The sequence below is a fragment of the Cetorhinus maximus genome, chromosome 15 (genome assembly GCF_964194155.1).
Source record: "Cetorhinus maximus chromosome 15, sCetMax3.hap1.1, whole genome shotgun sequence".
Taxonomy (NCBI): domain Eukaryota; kingdom Metazoa; phylum Chordata; class Chondrichthyes; order Lamniformes; family Cetorhinidae; genus Cetorhinus; species Cetorhinus maximus.
The window spans coordinates 100,009,616-100,026,485 of record NC_135893.1 but is presented as its reverse complement, the minus strand read 5'-3'; the positions used below and the strand labels follow the sequence as shown (position 1 = coordinate 100,026,485).

Below are 16,870 nucleotides of genomic sequence, written 5' to 3'. Positions count from 1 at the left end.
CTCCCTTTGCTTTCACAGGCACACCTGCCAAACAGCCGACTGAGCCCATGACCCAGGGCCTCCAATCAAGCCCTGAAGAAACCTCTGAGGAGGAATCTGGAGGCACCCTCCCTGAAGTCCCATCACAGCGCTCACCCTCACCCTCCACCAGCACAGAGACATACACCTCGGTGGGACCTAGCTTTAGAATAGCCCTGGGATCACAATCTGGTGAGCACATCGCACTGTCTGATCCACTGCAGGCGGCGCCAGGGACTTCCCAGGCCCCGGGCACTCGGAGGACTGCTGGAGGCCAGAACGTTGCTGAGTCTGAGTCAGATAACGAGCCTCTGGACTCAGTCATGTCACAGTTGCTGGAGCTGCAAAGGCAAGCTCGGGAATATCAGGACGGGATGTCCGCTGCGCTCCTCAGATTACAAGTTCGTCTGCTTTCAGGCTGAGATGATAGCGCCGGCATGCCAACGTACTGAGGTCAACACTGGTAGGGTGGCGGCCGCCGTGGAGATCTTGGTCCAGGACGTCGCTCCTGCACTGCTGTATGGGCTCAACTCCATCACTGATACCATAGTTGGCCTCCAACAGTGTGTACGTGAGAGGGGTGCCGGGTGGCTGGATCTCACTCCAGCTACCCCTGCTCCTCAAGGAGTCAAAAACAGAAAATGCTGGAAAACCTCAGCAAGTCTAACAGCATCTATGCAGAGAAAAACAGAGTTAACGTTTTGAGTCCGTATGACTCTTCTTCAGAGATAAAAAGAAGTAAAAATGTGATGAAATTGACACTGTTTAAGGGCGGGTGGGGCAGGTGAAGCTGGGTAGAAGGGCAGCAATAGGTGGGGGCAAAGGAGAGATTGACAAAGATATCATGAACAAAAGGACAAAGGGGTGTTAATGGTAGTGGTAAGGACTAAAGGAGGTGCTGATAGAGGCATTAAGGTAAGAAAGCAGAATGTGTGAATAGCAGAACAACATGCACAAGTGACAGATGGCCCTTGTGGGGGTGGGGGTGGGGTGAGGGGATAGTGGTGGGGATAAAAGATTGAAAATAGGATAAAAGGTGGGGATAAAACAATGAATAAAAAATGAAAATTGGCTGCTGTAATGTTCCAGTGAAGCCCAACGCAAACTGGAGGAACAGCACCTAATCTTCTGCTTAGGCACTTGACAGCCATCCGGACTTAGCATTGAGTTCAACAACTTCAGACCCTGGACTCTCTCCTCCATCCTTATCCGTTTTTATCCGTTTTTCCAATATTCATTTTTATTTTTTAATTTTAACTTCTAAATTTTAATTTTTTATTTATTTTTATTTTTTTAATTTTATTTTTATTTTTATTTATTTTCATTATTATTCTGCTCTGAAGAAGAATCATACGGACTCTTATCTTAATGCCATTATGTGGACTCGAAATGTTAACTCTGTTTTTCTCTCCACAGATGCCGATTGACCTGCTGAGTTTTTCCATCAATTTCTGTTTTTGTTTCAGATTTCCAGCATCCACAGTATTTTGCTTTTGTCCTCAAGGAGTCAGCCTGGGGCCCCCGGGAACCCATAGGAAGGAGGATCAGCAGGTACACACTCTGGGCCCATCCATCCAAGTGACTCCGAGAGTGTCCGGCCCATCTGAATCCCCTCTTCCTGTGACCTCAGCAGCTCCAGCTCCACAGGCCAAGGAGGGTGTCACTGCCACACAGCAGGACCCCGAAAGCAGGCCGGGGCCCTCCAGGTCTCGGCCCTCCAGAGGACACCCGCCAAAGCCATCACAGACAGGACACGTCACAGTCAGCAGGCTGCCTCCACCTCCGCTGTGGATGTCTGGGGAACACCAAGACGTAGCGGCTGGGTTAGGAAAGTTAAGGAAAATTAGCTGCACAACCTGGGCACGGGTGTTAATCACTTGTACATACTGTTCACTATTGGCAATAAACTCTTAAGAATGTCTCCCTGCCTATAGCTCCTTGTTCTGATGACCTGTGTTCTTGTCACTCAGATGTGAAACCTTTCTGCACAAGATAAAGGCAGGTGTCTCAGTCCAGGGCCTCTTCCCTGTTCTCTGTGCAGCCTTCAGACCACAGTGATGGTCCGGCCTCGCACTCCCTGGAGACATTACTGATGCCTGCACCTCGATGATGCTTGTCATTGCTGCCAGAATGTAATGGGCAGGCGTCACAGAGTTCGCTCATTCTCTCCATGTGCTCTCAGCACCTTTAAGGAGGTGCTGGCCCCCATCTCGTCAGCATCTGTGACCACTGATGCTGTGCTCCAGCTCCTGAAGGGCTCGGGTGCTGAAGGTGGACAAAGCATCAGATGCTTCTAAAGCTTCATGGCTGCGTCTCTATGATATGACCCTGATCACAGAGCGCAAGCGAACTGCCCTTGCCCAGACAGGAGTCAGACATTCTCAGAAACTGTGTGAAGGTTCATGGAGTGTCCTCAATGTATGTCATCATCTTCCTGAAATCGAGTGACTATTAGGGCCTCCACTGCATCTCCATTACAGGAGCATTTTCACAGAGGGTATTCGCGCTGCCATAAGCCAGACTGGAGTCAAACATTCACAACTGTGATGTAAGGATCTACGGGGACACCTCACTGCATGTCATCATCATCCTCCATAAACCTAGCAGCTATGAGGGCCTCCTGAGGGCGCCTGCCTTGTCTGGCCAGTGTGAGGGCCTCACCCCCGTCACCGTCGCCTCCGAGGACTTCCTCAGCCTCATATCATCGATCTGTTGCAGTCTGAGGCTGCCGCACGGGTGTCATCAACCACAGCCTCTGCGGGTAGCCCTTGTCCCCGAAGAGCCATCCCTGCAGCTTCTGTGGACCCTGGGAGACTCCAGGGATCTGAGGGGCGACTGAGGATGTAGGTGTTGTTCACACTCCCTGGAAACTGTGCGCACACCTGCAGGATGCGTTTCTGGTGGTCGCATACCGGCTACACGTTCAGTGAATGGAATCCCTTGCCGTTGATGTAGTCCACCGTGTGCAGCAACGGAGACCTGAACACCACATACATGGGTGCGGTCAATCACCCATTGTCTGCACCTGTAGGAATCCGAGATCCGGGAGAATCCAATGGCCCTTGCATCCTGGCTGTCCCGGTCCCGGGCGAAATGCACAAAGTTGTGTGCCCTCGAGAAGATGGCATCCGTGACCTCATGGATGCATTTGTGGGTGGTGGCTTGTGAGATCCCACAGAGGTCACCTGTGGAGCCCTTAAAGGAGCCACTGGTGTAGAAATTGAGCTCCATGGTCACTTTCACAGCCACTGGCAGTGGATACCCTCCATGTCCCCTTGGTGCCAAGTCCTGCAATAAGTGGCAGATGTGAACAACCAGGTCCCTAGACATGTGCAGTCGTCGGTGACACTGGTTCTCGGTCATCTGTAGGAATGGCAGGCGGAGTCTATAGGCCCTGGGTGTCGACCAGCCACAGCTCACTGTCACTCCTGGGCAGCGTGTGCGGGAGCCCCAGCAGCCCTTCTTCCTGCCTTTGCGCAGCCAGGAGCCTCGGTCGCTCTCTCATCCATCATCTTCATTCTCTCTACGTCATCAGGCACACAGCTGGGTCTCCAGGCTCCATGCTCCTGATGTGGTCCTCCTGCAGCATGAAAGAGAGAGAGAGACGTGGTTAGCATGGGTGAGCTTAGCATCTTTCCTGGCCCTGTGTGAGGGCCCCTTGACGCTTCCCAGAGAGTGCTGGCCACCCCTCAGATAGCCACAGATTAGTGCGCTGCATGGCTGCCCTGTTAGCTTGAACCATGGGGGAGAGACTGGTCCAAACCGGAATGCTGAGATTGCAAGGGGCTGTGAGTGCCGCCAGCAGTGACTGGTCCATGGCCAGATTTAGCGAGGAGATTGTACAACGTGTGCAGTCCAACTGTTCTGCTAAAGTGCTCATGAATTTGCTGTCTGTTCCGGGGAGGGAGGAGGGGGTTGGGGGGGCGGCGGTGGGGTGTGGTGGTTGTGTGTGTGCAGTGGGAGCTCTGGAGAACTTGGTGGCACTTTGATGCCTCTGTGTTGCTTGAGTGGGCAGAGAAGCCAGGAGCCCGACTTCAATCGTATCAATGTGGCTGCACCTGAACTGTCTCAGCTGCAGAGGAATGGTCACTTTCTACAGGTTTCCCGAATGTGTGGCCACTTCCCTCATCCATCCTATCCCCCCACCCACCCCAAATGCTTGTGGGCTATATTCAATGGCAGGGCTGCCCTTGCGCCCCAGAAAAGTCGCCTCTGAGGCAGGGCGGCACTTAACCCCGACCCCCTGGTGCCCCTGAAGCCTGCAAAGTGACAGGGTGACCCTGGCGAGCTCTGCAGGATGTTCCTGTTCACTCACCTCCAGTTCACCCAGAGTGAAGGCCGCCAAGTGCACGTCGCCTGTGCGCTGTTGTGAAACGTGTCGGCGTGCTTTCCCGCCGACGCGGACGGACGATCCGGAGGGGGGGTGCAGGAGCCTGGCGGGATGGCCTGGTAATGATACGCTGATGTATTACAATGAGCTTCCCCAGACGACTGATGGTGGGAAATGCGGCTCGCTCTCGGTGGGCTGAGTGCACAATCGTGACCTGCCTTCTCGCCGTCGTGAAACCGATCGCGCCGAATTGTCCGCTCGCACCACCAATCGTGCCCGCCACCAGCGGGCATGGAAAATTCCGGGCACAGTGTGGGTAATTCAGGTATTCAGTCATTCAGGTAAATCTTGACATTGAGCAACAGTAAATAGAAATAAAAATTGAGAGAGATGTAAAATGTGCTGCAGGCTCACAATCACTCCTTCTACACTTTTAGATAGTCAAGAACTAGTTCACAAAGTGAAAAGTGCCTCCCATGGAAATGGTTGCAGACCAATGACTGATAGGAAATTGCACAACGTTCACTGCGAGGATACCGGCTTTAAACCCAACATTAACCACTGGATGTACTCTCACGATTAGAACGGTGTGGGACTTCAAACATCCAAAGTAGCCAAGATAATAACAGCTACCAGGGAACCAGACACAAACCCTACATTAGCCATCAAGCAACCAGATGTGGGTTTCACGCTCGCCGCCAGAACACCAGGGGTAGCATCGGAACAGACAAGAGAGGAAAGGCCGAGGGGTGGGGTGGGGGGGGCATGTAAACCAGTTCAGGGGATGGGAGGGGGAAATCCACTTTGTTATAAAGCGTGGGGGTGGAAAAAGACCAGTAGGAGATATGGGCAAAGGTGGGGGCAGTTACCCAGGTAAGAATGCCATACAGGAATGAACTTAGTATAAGAAGTGACCTGGAAATCAGAAAGTTGGAAATGTCACTGACTTAAATCGCTAGGTGATGAGGATACTGAAGCTGGGTCCTGACTCAGACTTAATTGTTTCAGGAGCTTAATTTGTAGGTGAAGCAAGGATGCTTTCTGCTCTCCCTGGTATATTGGAAATGCTTCCTGGCTGATTGGATTTACACAGGGGTATTCCTTGAATCTAATTATTTACCTACCATTATGTGTTTTTTTGTGTTGCAGGCTCTTTGACTGTTTCTGTCACTGACATGAGAGCACCCTTGGTCGGAGCTTCTGGTGGTGTCTACGCACTCTGCTCTGCACATTTGGCCAATGTTGTCATGGTAATGGTTTAATTTGTGTATTTGGAAGCAGTTGTACAGAATAAAACAAATAAACCACAGCTGCATTCAAGGTCAAAGAGTACTCTGTGCAGCAGCATGTGGGTTTTTTTCTCCTTTGGCAAAGTACAAATCCCGAATCCTGTGATGTTGTGCCATGTAGAAGGTCTGCACCCCCACGGCGAGTTCCCGATCTCTGCCAGGTTGTCAGAGGAAAGGCAGGACAGCATCGTGGTATTTCAATAGTTTACAGCGTTTACTGTTGTTGGCCAGGAGCAGCTTAGACCAGTGGGATGAGTAGAGGAAAAAATTCTGTTCGGTTACAAAATTCAGGAGTACATTCTTCTCCCAATCTCTTCAGGCTCCACCTCACCCCCTGTCACCATTTCTTGGCCAGGAGGGCGGGCGAGCAAAGGATTTCCGTATTCCTGCCGGTAACGAGCCATCATTGGCCACTGGGAGGCGTGAGAGGGACCTGAGTTAGTTTGCTTTCGGACTGTGCTCTGCTTATAGGAATTGGGGTGAGGTTTCCTTTTCCTAGTTAAGTTAAAAATCCACCCCCACTTCTCCCCACCATCCACAGGAAAGTGGGGCAGGAAGGCAGTTAAAAAAATCGAGCTGGAGGGCCTCCCCATTCCACTCCCACCCTGATCTGGCCGACTGGAATTTTAAATTGTATAATAATTGAGAATGTCATGAAGACTTCTTGTTTTACTAAGTGTGAGTCAGGCAGAAGAAGATGGCAGGGTGAGAACAACGTGGGTGATTACTGCCCTAGGTTTATGAATTTTATGAAAGATCGTGTTTTAAATGTTTAATTCAGTAGTTTCAGATTAATATTACAGTTGTAAACTTGTTAATGATGTTTGAGTGGTCCCATTACTATGATATTAATATTATTTTCAGTTTAACAGTGTGTGAGCTGATACCTTACCGAAATATCTCAGTGAGACAGGGAAACTGCCCATGTTATGTGAACAAATCTAATAATTCATCCTGCCCGGCAAGATGTGTCCTTTTTTTAAAATCTTCATCCCAATTTCTGTACATAGAGGGCACCTCCCCAGTAAAAGGTAACATTCATTTGTTGTCTAACAGTGCACGCCTTGTGTTAAATTTCTGTAGTTGCTGTAAACTGGGTAAGTTGTACATCCACCATGGCAAATAGCAGTTGATATCTTATTGAGAAAATCCGTGCCGTTGGTAGAGGAACTGGTATCCATGTGATTAGTATTTCAGGCAGGTACAGCAGGCGTATAAATGATTCACCTGCCATTTAACATTTGTCTTTGCACATAGATCCTGAACAATACGTGCGTTAGTCCCAGCACAGTGCCCATTGCAAGAATAGAAATTCTGGGTCACTCAACGCTCAAATGTTCCCTCCCGTGGTGTCTTATTATTGATTAACGTGCCAGCCAAGATTAACCAACTCCATGGACTTCTCACACTGTTAAACAAATCGTCTGAAATCTGAAAGTAGAAGATTTCAAGCGCTGCAAATGCAAATGACAAACTTCAGAAGAGCTATAGGGGAGTTAATGAATGATCAGTTAAACCAAAGAACCCTTACAAGGGCTAGATCCCCAGTAAACTGGTGACGGTGAAATACGGAAATAAAACAATTCAAGAAATTGCACAATTAATATAAGGACATTATCCAGCAAGAAAGGAAGAAGTGAGAGGGAGTGAGGGAGTATTTGCTGTGGTGGGAGGGGGGGGCGGGGGGATGACACAAAACTTGGTAGCAGGGGCAACTCTATTGTTTGGCTCCACCTTTGGGTTGTATGTATAACAGTTTCAGCTTCTTCTGATTGTTGGACCTGAAGTTATAGGATCCTCACCCAGTTGCAGCACTCCAGCATGTTGGTGCCACCTGGTGGCTGAAGCTGGAACTAGGCTTTGTTCTGAACGTCATTTGGTGGATTGATTTAGTGAGATGAAATTAGGCAACAAGTCAGCCAACAGCAGCACCAGGATTTAGGGCACATGGCACAACCATTAAAGTTCCATAAATAGCTCTACTGTTACGTTGCGTTCAAAATAATTAAATTCAACTGCCTTGCTGTTTTCTTTAATTGTTGCCTTGGTTGATAAATATGAAAAATCAGCCCTCACATCTTCTTAGATGGAGTTGACATTTTGACAATCAGTTTTGTGGCATCAAAAGCTCCCGTCTATAAAAAGTGATTCTGCAGTTTGTCAACATGTAGACCAGGGTGTTATGCCGTGGGGCAACAGCATACAAATTCTTAACCTGTCTGCCTGAAAAACTATGCTCCACTATTTTAGTATTGATTTTTAATGTTTATTTTATATGTGTACATAGAACTAGAAAATGTATTGATTAATATTAAACAAGCAAAAGTTCTTTAAGTTTCCTTGACTGATTACCGTTTTCCATCTAAAACTTTTAATAACAAATTTATTTATTTTCAGTAATTTTCATCAAATTCCTCAATCTTGTTGTCTAGTGAATGAACCGTCACACTCTAAACCCAGTGAACTAGTCATACCAGCCATTGAAATGGAAAAACTAGTTAGTATCAAATGGTCAATACCATTTGTATGTAAATCAGTTACCTTAAGGAATTGACATCTATCATGGTCCATGAGGAACTGCTGTTAAAATGTTTTACAGGCTGGGTTCTGGGTCAGAAACATCCTACTTAATGTTGTAATGTTGTGCTCTCATAAAAGGCAATGTATACTTTTTATCGTAGATTCTACTGTACGTGTTAATAACTTTTTTTTCTATAAATGTATGTACATCAAGTTGTGAGATCCACAGTATGGAGGGTGCCGATACGTTCCAGTTTGTCGCTTCATGTCAGCAGAGAGGACTTCCTGATCAGGCATAGTGTGGATTGGGAATGGGACCTCCATCTTATTACTGTGGTCTGACCTAAACAAAGGCAACAGAACTGTGTGCTGACCAACTGTGATAGCCGGATAGCTGGTGGGGGAGGGGAAGTAGGTTCATATTGAAATTGAAATTGAACTGGAAAGCTTGACAGCAACTGCTTATTATCACTTGTTACCATAAATGCTGGGCAGTACTCATTCTAACATACCATATAGACCAAGATTTAGTGATAGAAGTAATGGTGAAGCTACCAACATTCTCAGATATTAAAGTGTAAATCCAACAGCAATCTCCGGTGACCACATGTGCAGTTAAATGCAAAAATCAGGAAGTTGCTGTCTGATGGACCATGCTGCTCCAGAAACTTTGCTCTGTCAGTGATAACGGTGAGAGACCTGGCATTGAAATACATGAAACAGCATGAAGTTGCTGTACTTATATGATAGATACGCGCTAAACTTCCCATAAAATTTAAGACTTGTCCTTTCGAGTGTAAATTATTTTTTAAACAGCATGATAACGCTTAATTCCTGCCAAACAACTCTGAAAAGTTGCTTTTACAAGGGTGGAATCTTATGCTTTCAGAAAATCTTTTTCTTTACTTTTTCTTTCTGCTGTTTCCATCTTTTTTCTTAATCCGTCTTTCTTTCCCTTTATTTGTTCCGCTTTGTGTACGTGATTTGACATTGAATTAAATATTCTAACTTACACTCCCTGGTTCAGATTCTTCAAGGTTCAGTAAGGATTGTCCAATCTGATTGGCTAAGGAGATGCACCAATCCTTGCCCTGCTCTCATGCTCTCCTCTCACATGCTCTCCGATCTCTGGTCGAGGGTGCTGCATGTTTTGGGTTTCTAAACCACACAAGTTCCAATGCAAAAGCTCATAGAAAGTCTTTAGGTGTAAATGCCATGAACAACTGGTGCCATGCATTTGCCACTGACCACAAGATTGGCCCATAGGGAAGGCCCAGATTTAGCAGTCAGTAATAAAGGAATGGCACACGCCGTTCACTTCATTGACACCTGCCCACAAAGTGCTTGTCAGCTTTTGAGCACAGATGTGCTATCATTGGGTATCTGTTCTAGCTCCCTGCCCTCTAAAGGGGATCTGTGGCATATGTGAGCAGGGCAAGCCTCAGGCCGCTCTTCAACCTATCGGAGTGAGGAATCCTCACTGACCCGCAAGGATTCGAAACGAAGGAGTATAAATCAGGCAGTATGAATTAGATTTAAATCACGCACGGGAAGTGAAATAAAGATTGGAAAAGATAAATAGGATTAGGAGAGAGAGATAAAAGGGATGAACAGAAAAATTAAAAATCTTTTTTTTTTAAAGCCTTCCATACTAAATGACTACTGAAGGAATGAGAACCCACACTTTTAAAATTAAAATTAAAATTTCAGGGCTAGAGAAGTTGTTTGACAGTAATGTCACTTATCACACCATGACAAAAAAAATCACTTACTCATCAATGCACCAGCTCTAACTTTCTCAAATATCTTTAGCAGGGAACTAGTGGATAAGTACCTCAATTTTATACCATTACAGTCATTCCAGTGCTTAGTCTATCAGTGAAGACTATTACAGCACACTCTGCGGAGGAGCGGGGTAACTCTTACAGTAACTTCTAGGTTTCTGCACTTAACTGCACATATGTAGACATCGGACGTTGCCGTCCGGTTTACTCCATTATGTTACCGAGTGCTGGTAGCCTCACTGTTATCTCTGTCACAAAATCGACCAAAGCTTTCAACACAAACTGAAAATTTCCCATTAAAATCCATGTGCTTGTTATATCGCGGAAACACCCAAATAATTCTATATGATACATAAAAGCTACCGTGTGTGAAGATGATCTTATTCCACATCAGGTCTTTCATCTTCAAGGCAATTTCCAAAGTGCTTCAAAACCAGTTCATTAATTTTGAAGTGTAGCCATTGTTTTTAATAGTCAGCCAACTTGTGCTGAGGAACCTTTAAAGGTGGGTGTGTTACCACTGAGTTAAGACCGACACTTACAGTATGACTAGAGAATAACAATCCCTGAGTGTGTTACAGTTACATGTTATCGATTATCTTTCAGAATTGGGCTGGAATGAGGTGTCCCTATAAGCTACTCCGAATGATCTTGGCACTTGTCTGCAGTAAGTACCTTCTTTTTAAGGTCTTTCTACTACCCTACTGTAATTATTTATCTCCCTATCTCTTATATCACAAAAAACTATAATCACAATACTGAATGGACATCAAAACATTTGAGGGCACTCACCTGTTCTACGCTGGTTCACGCATCATCAGAAATAGGGCTCTTTGGTTCTTTAGGCTAAGCAATTATCTAGATATTGTTTAATTTTTGATTGGCAAGAACAAAATGGAAGTCAGTTGGCTCTGGCACATTAAAAAGTCCCTGGGATAGGCCTCCCCCCACGTAGTTTTTGGACAGACAGCTGGCAGAATACGCTGGTTGCCCGATTGTGACGATGGGAGACCCAGTCCATTTGTGGGCTGACCCACATAAGTAATAGTAGCAGGAGAAGACCATACGGCCCATTGAACCTGTTCTGTCATTCAATGCGATCATGGCTAATTTTGGGCTTCAATTCCACTTTGCCTTGGTTCCCTGAGAGAGCAAAAATCTGCCTATCTAAAGCCTTAAACATATTCAGTGGTGGCGCATTCACAACCTTCTGGGGAGAATTCCAAATATTCACAACCCTATCAGTGAAGTAATTTCTGCTCAGCTCAGTCCTAAAGGATTGTCCTCTTGTCCTGAAACTGTGCTCCCTTGATCTAGATTCCCCAGCCAGGGGAACAATGTTTCAGCATCTACCCGGTCAAACCCCTTCAGAATCTTGAATGTTTCAATGAAATTGCCTCTCATTTTCCTAAACTCCAGAGAATATAGACCCAATTTACTCAGTCTATCATCATAGGGCAGCTCTCTCATTCCAGGGGCCATTCAAGTGAACCTTCGCTGTACCACCTCCAAGACAAGGACTTCCTTAAGTACGGAAACCAAAATTTCATACAGCATTCAAGGTGTGGTCTCTTCAAAACCCCACATAATTGTCACAACGCGTTTTATTCCTGTACTCCAATTCCCAATAAAAGCCAACACGCCATTTGCCTTCTTAATCGCTTGCTGCACTTGCTAACTTTTTGTCTTTGTGGTGCGAGTACATCCGAGTCTTTCCGAACATCAACATTTCAGGCAGGATTTTGTGTCCTGCGGGTGGGCGCCTGGTAGACCCGATCGAGCGTGAAGCCACGTGCGATGTCGTTGGCAAGTGTCACGACGTCATCGCGCACTCGTGCGTGCGATGTCGTTGGCAAGTGTCACGACGTCATCGCGCACTCGTGCGTGCGATCTCCCGGTCGGCGGGCGCATCCGAGAATCGGCAGCGCGCCCACCGACAATTAAGAGGCCTATTAAGGCCCTTAGCAGGTAGTTAATTCCTATTTTTCGCTGCCCATCCAAGCGTTCGGTTGGCGGGCGGGCGAATTGGCCAGGAGGCCTCTGGATATTTTTATGAAACCTCATCCACGGGCGGGATGTGGCTTCCAGAAGTAATTTTTTTAAAAAATGTAAACATTTTAAACGTGTTTAAACTCTTCATGTGACTGAGTCACACGTGGGGACTATGTTTCTCTCATTTTTAAAATGTTTATTTTTGTGTCCACAGTTCTTCAGTTCCCTGAGGCAGCTCCGATCCCTCAGGGAGCTTTCAGTGAGCACTCCCCACCCCACCCCCGCCCAACGCATGCGCAGACTTCGGCACTCGCACTCCTCCAGCCCTTATCCTGGCCGCGCTGAGCTTCCGTTAATCGGCCAGCCAGCGTGAAATTGCAGTCGGGGCCTGATTGTGGACCATTTCGCAGCTGCGCCCAATGACCCCGCCCAATGACCAGAAAATCCTGTCCTTACAAGTTTCACGCCTTTAAAAAAAAATTCTGCTTTTCTATTCTTATGAACACAGTCAGACCTCCACACATTATACTCCATCTGCCACCTTGTTGCCCAACCGTTTAACCTGTCCATATCTCTTTGTGTCCTCCTCACAGCTTGCATTCCCACCTAGCTATGCATCAGCAAAGTTAGATACATTACTCTGCCTCTTCGTCTAAGTGGGGAGACGGTGCCCAAGTAGTAATGTTGCGGGACTAGTAAACAATTCAGAGGTTCAGGCTAATACTGTAGTGGGATGGATTCAAATCCCACCAAGGTGGCTGGTTGAATTTGAATTCAACTTTAAAAAATTAGTCTCAGTAATGGTGACCATGACAATTGTCATCGATTGCTGTAAAAACCCACCTGGTTCACTAATGCCCTTTAGGGAAGGAAATCTGTCATCCTTACCTGGTCTGGCCTACATGTGACTCCAGACCCCCAGTAACGTGGTTGGCTCTCTGAAATGGCCTAGCAAGCCACTCAGCTCAAGGGCAATTAGGGATGGGCAACAAATGCTGGCCTTGCCAGTGCTGCCCACACCCAATGAAAGAATAAAGAAAAAAAAGTAATTAATATAGATTGTAAATAACTGAAACCCCAACTCTGATCCTTGCGGCACTCCACTAGTCAGAGCCCGCCAACTTCAAAATTCCCTATTTATCCCTACACTCTGCTTCCTGGCCATTAACTAATCCGCTATCCATAATACAAATCACTCCCAACTCCATGAGCCCTTATCTTTCTTTTTAATTCATTCATGGGATGTGGATTTCACTGGCTGGCCAGCATTTATTGCTCATCCCTAGTTGCCCTTGAGAAGGTGGTGGTGAGCTGCCTTCTTGAACCACTGCAGTCCCTGTGGTGTAGGTACACCCACAGTGCTGTTAGAGAGGGCGTTCCAGGATTTTGACCCAGCGACAGTGAAAGAACGGCGATATACTTCCAAGTCAGGATAGTGAGTGACTTGGAGGGGAACTTCCAGGTGGTAGTTTTCCCATCAACCTGCAGCCCTTGTCCTTCTAGATAGTAGTGGTTGTGGGTTTGGAAGGAGCCTTGGTGAATTCCTGCAGTGCACCTTGTAGATGGTACACACTGCTGCTACTGCGCGTCGGTGGTGGAGGGAGTGAATGTTTTTGGATGTGGTGCCAATCAAGCGGGCTGCTTTGTCTTAGACAGTGTCAAGCTTCTTGAGTATTGTGGGAGCTGCACTCATCCGGGCAAGTGGGGAGTATTCCATCATACTTCTGACTTATGCCTTGTAGAAGGTGGACAGGCTTTGGGGGATCAGGAGGTGAGTTACTTGACGCAGGATTCCTAGCCTCTGACCTGCTCTTGTAGCTACAGCATTTATATGGCTGGTCTAGTTCAGTTTCTGGCCAATGGCAGCCCCCAGGATGTTGATAGTGGGGGATTCAATGATGGTAATGGAGTTGAACATCAAGGGACGATGGGTGGATTCTCTCTTGTTGGAGATGGTCATTGCCTGGCACTTGTGTGAATGTTACTTGCCACTTGTCAGCCCAAGCCTGGTATTGTCCAGGTCTTGCTGCATTTGGACATGGACTGCTTCAGTATCTGAGAAGTTTCAAATGGTACTGAACACTGTGCAATCATCAGCGAACATCCCCACTTCTGACCTTATGATGGAAGGAAGGTATCTGGTATATTAACCTTTTGTGTGGCACCTTAACAAATGCCTTTTGGAAATCCAACTATGTTGCATCTACTGGTTCCCTTTATCTTCCCTATTGGTTACATCCTCAGAAAACTCTTATTAAATTTGTCTGATAGCATTGAGCTGGTGGACTGCAGGTGTTAAATGAGCAACTCCCCATCCTATGGTGCAGCCAGCCTATTCTGGGCCCAGTATATGATTAGTCTGGTTATGGGGTAACTATGTGGAGTCCAGAGAGGACTTCTGCTCCTCCTGGACCCAAAAATAAATTAAAACTAACCTTCTGGACTCCTCTTTGGCTCGACCACCAGCAGAAACTGTGCAGCGTGTGCATGCTCCACACAGTAAAGTCCCAAAATAGCACTCAAGGTCCCATGCCCATCGTCACAAAAGAGCCTATGGCCTGACTCAGGCAGGTGCCCCAATCTTCCAGCAGTACATCTTGGGAAGGAAGGTTGTTCATACCATTGACCAAATGGGGCAGTAAGTCATAGCCTGCTATGTTCAGTATACTACCACCCTGTTTCCACTGGGCGCAATGCCTCAAAATCCCCCCCAACTCCTCCCCCTCCCAGTAGGCTTGACAATAGCAGTCAACTTCATGTGAACATACCTGATCCAGATGCAGGATGACAAAGAAAAACCAACATCCCATTCATTCTCACTTGTACAGAGCCTCAACCAACCAGACGTTATCTCAGCGAACCCAAATTGTGTCCTGTTCACTCTAGTTAAAATTCCAAAGTGCTAAATCTCTTCAGATTGACATGGAAAAGACTGGAACAATGTAATTCACGTTTCAGTTGGAAAATTCATATAGGTATAAAAGAACTGCGTTGTAAGTTTAGATTGTCTAACTATTTTTTTCCCATGTTTTGAATATTTAAACTGTTCTCTTTCTCTTTGGCAGTGAGCTCTGAGGTTGGCCGTGCTGTGTGGCTCCGTTTTTCCCCTCCTCTTCCTTCTTCTGGCCCCCAGCCTAGTTTCATGGCACATCTGGCTGGTGCAGTGGTGGGTATCAGTATGGGACTCATCATCCTGCGCAGCTACGAGGAGAATCTCCACCAGCAGTGTGCCTGGTGGGTCATGGTCTTCTCGTATGCCATCTTTGTTGTATTCGCAATTTTCTGGAACATTTTTGCCTATGATCTCCTGGGTGTGCAGATCCCACCTCCACCATAGGTAGGCAGACCTCGGCTTTGGAACCTGTCCCAAAAGAGGGGTTTATTTGGCTGCAGGACCTCTTTGTGAACGAAGAAATGTGAGGTGGACCTTCAATGAGCAACTGTTAAAACTGGCCTTTTGACTACCGATTTTTATCATCATTGTGATTGGCAGGATTTGTATCTCAACGACTAGACAATGAGTAAACACCGCAGAAGTGGTAGACATCACTTACAAATTATGGGATTTTGAGAGTATAGATAAATGAATGAATTTTATTTTGGTGAACCAGGTGTTGTGGAAGTCTAACACTGTGCTAAAGAATCTCCAAGCCAAACCACTGAAACATCTGTATAAGTGGTGCTTCTGTTTAACCTGATGTGGAGGGGTACATTCATTTCCTGTAGGCATGCACCCCGCCTGTATCAGTCGTGAGTATTTAAGCGCAGGTTGGAACAAGCCAACCCTTAGGAACCAAGTGTGCACAGGAATATAGCCAAGTGTTAGCAGCTAAACTGATTAACAGGTTACAAAGCACCCTGGCAAGCTGCCTGCTGCTTGTCTATCTAGACCATCCTTATCTGGTAATGATGGGTCTACACAGGAATTTAGGTTAGAAAGCCCAAACGTAAACACACACAAAATTCATTTTACTAGCTCTCCATTTTTTCAAGCACCTCACCGTATTTTGTGTACATAATCATCAAATGGGATGTGAAAATATATTGAAAAAAATTTAAGTGACAAGAATCATATTGTGAACAATGAACTCCACCATCCTCCCGTTGACCTATAAAGTCTAGTTAAACTGGTTAAGTCTAACGTGTTAAATTTCATACAGATGTTTTCAAGCTAAAATGTCTCAATAAATATTGACCTTGATCTCAAAAGGCTGTTTGTACATGTTTGAACCAAGCTCCAGATTGCTCGGTGTTGCACGAAGAGGGATCAGTGGCACTAGGAGCGAAGACGATCATTGTCAGATATTTTCACTCGATATCTACAACGTTAATTACCATAATCCCAAAACCATGGAGATAGCAGTTTTAAAAATTTCTATTGGAACTTCATCCAAAATTGAATACAAGGGAGGCTCCACCAGGCTCTGAATAAGCGAGCCCAGTACTTGTACCCAAGATTGAGACAAATCTAACCCAGCATTCTGCAGACTCGCCAGTTTTGCATCGATAACTCATAAAATAATAGAACCAATTATGAGGAGAAAACTCAAGGAACTGCCTCAACAGAAATAGTGTAGCCACAGCCAACATGGCATCAAGAAGAGGAAGATTCTGCCTAAACCAACTTTCTTGACTGTTTCAAGAAAGTGGAATTTTACGTGGAGGGTGGGAAATCACATCGTGCGATGCACTTGGATTTCCCAAAAAGCCTTTAAATTCCTTTTGAATGACTAGCGCATGAATGAAAATAGTAGGATTTTCCCAGTGTAACTTGTTAGAGGAGTGATGTTGGCTTAGATTCAGAATTCACATGCAAACAGGCCAAATTTACAGATGATGCTAAACTTGGAGGAGGGGAAGTACCCGGGGATAGTAAAAAATAGCTTGATGGAATATCTGCAAATGAGCAGAGCAGTGCCAGGTGAAATTTAATACAA

General features: G+C 46.2%; 1 protein-coding gene across 5 annotated transcripts in view; it reads left to right on the top strand.

Annotated features, from left to right (window-relative positions):
• The window catches only part of rhbdl1 (rhomboid, veinlet-like 1 (Drosophila)), a 231,802-nt gene extending 215,660 nt beyond the window's left edge, over positions 1 to 16,142 (top strand). For all 5 annotated transcript variants that reach the window (XM_078559081.1, XM_078559082.1, XM_078559084.1 and 2 more), the window contains 3 exons: positions 5,498 to 5,598; positions 10,548 to 10,608; positions 14,999 to 16,142. In XM_078559081.1, coding sequence (XP_078415207.1) covers positions 5,498 to 5,598; positions 10,548 to 10,608; positions 14,999 to 15,270 — 434 coding nt within the window. In that variant the 3' untranslated portion in view covers positions 15,271 to 16,142. The remainder of the gene's footprint in view (positions 1 to 5,497; positions 5,599 to 10,547; positions 10,609 to 14,998) is intronic.
• The last annotated feature ends 728 nt before the right edge of the window (positions 16,143 to 16,870 follow it).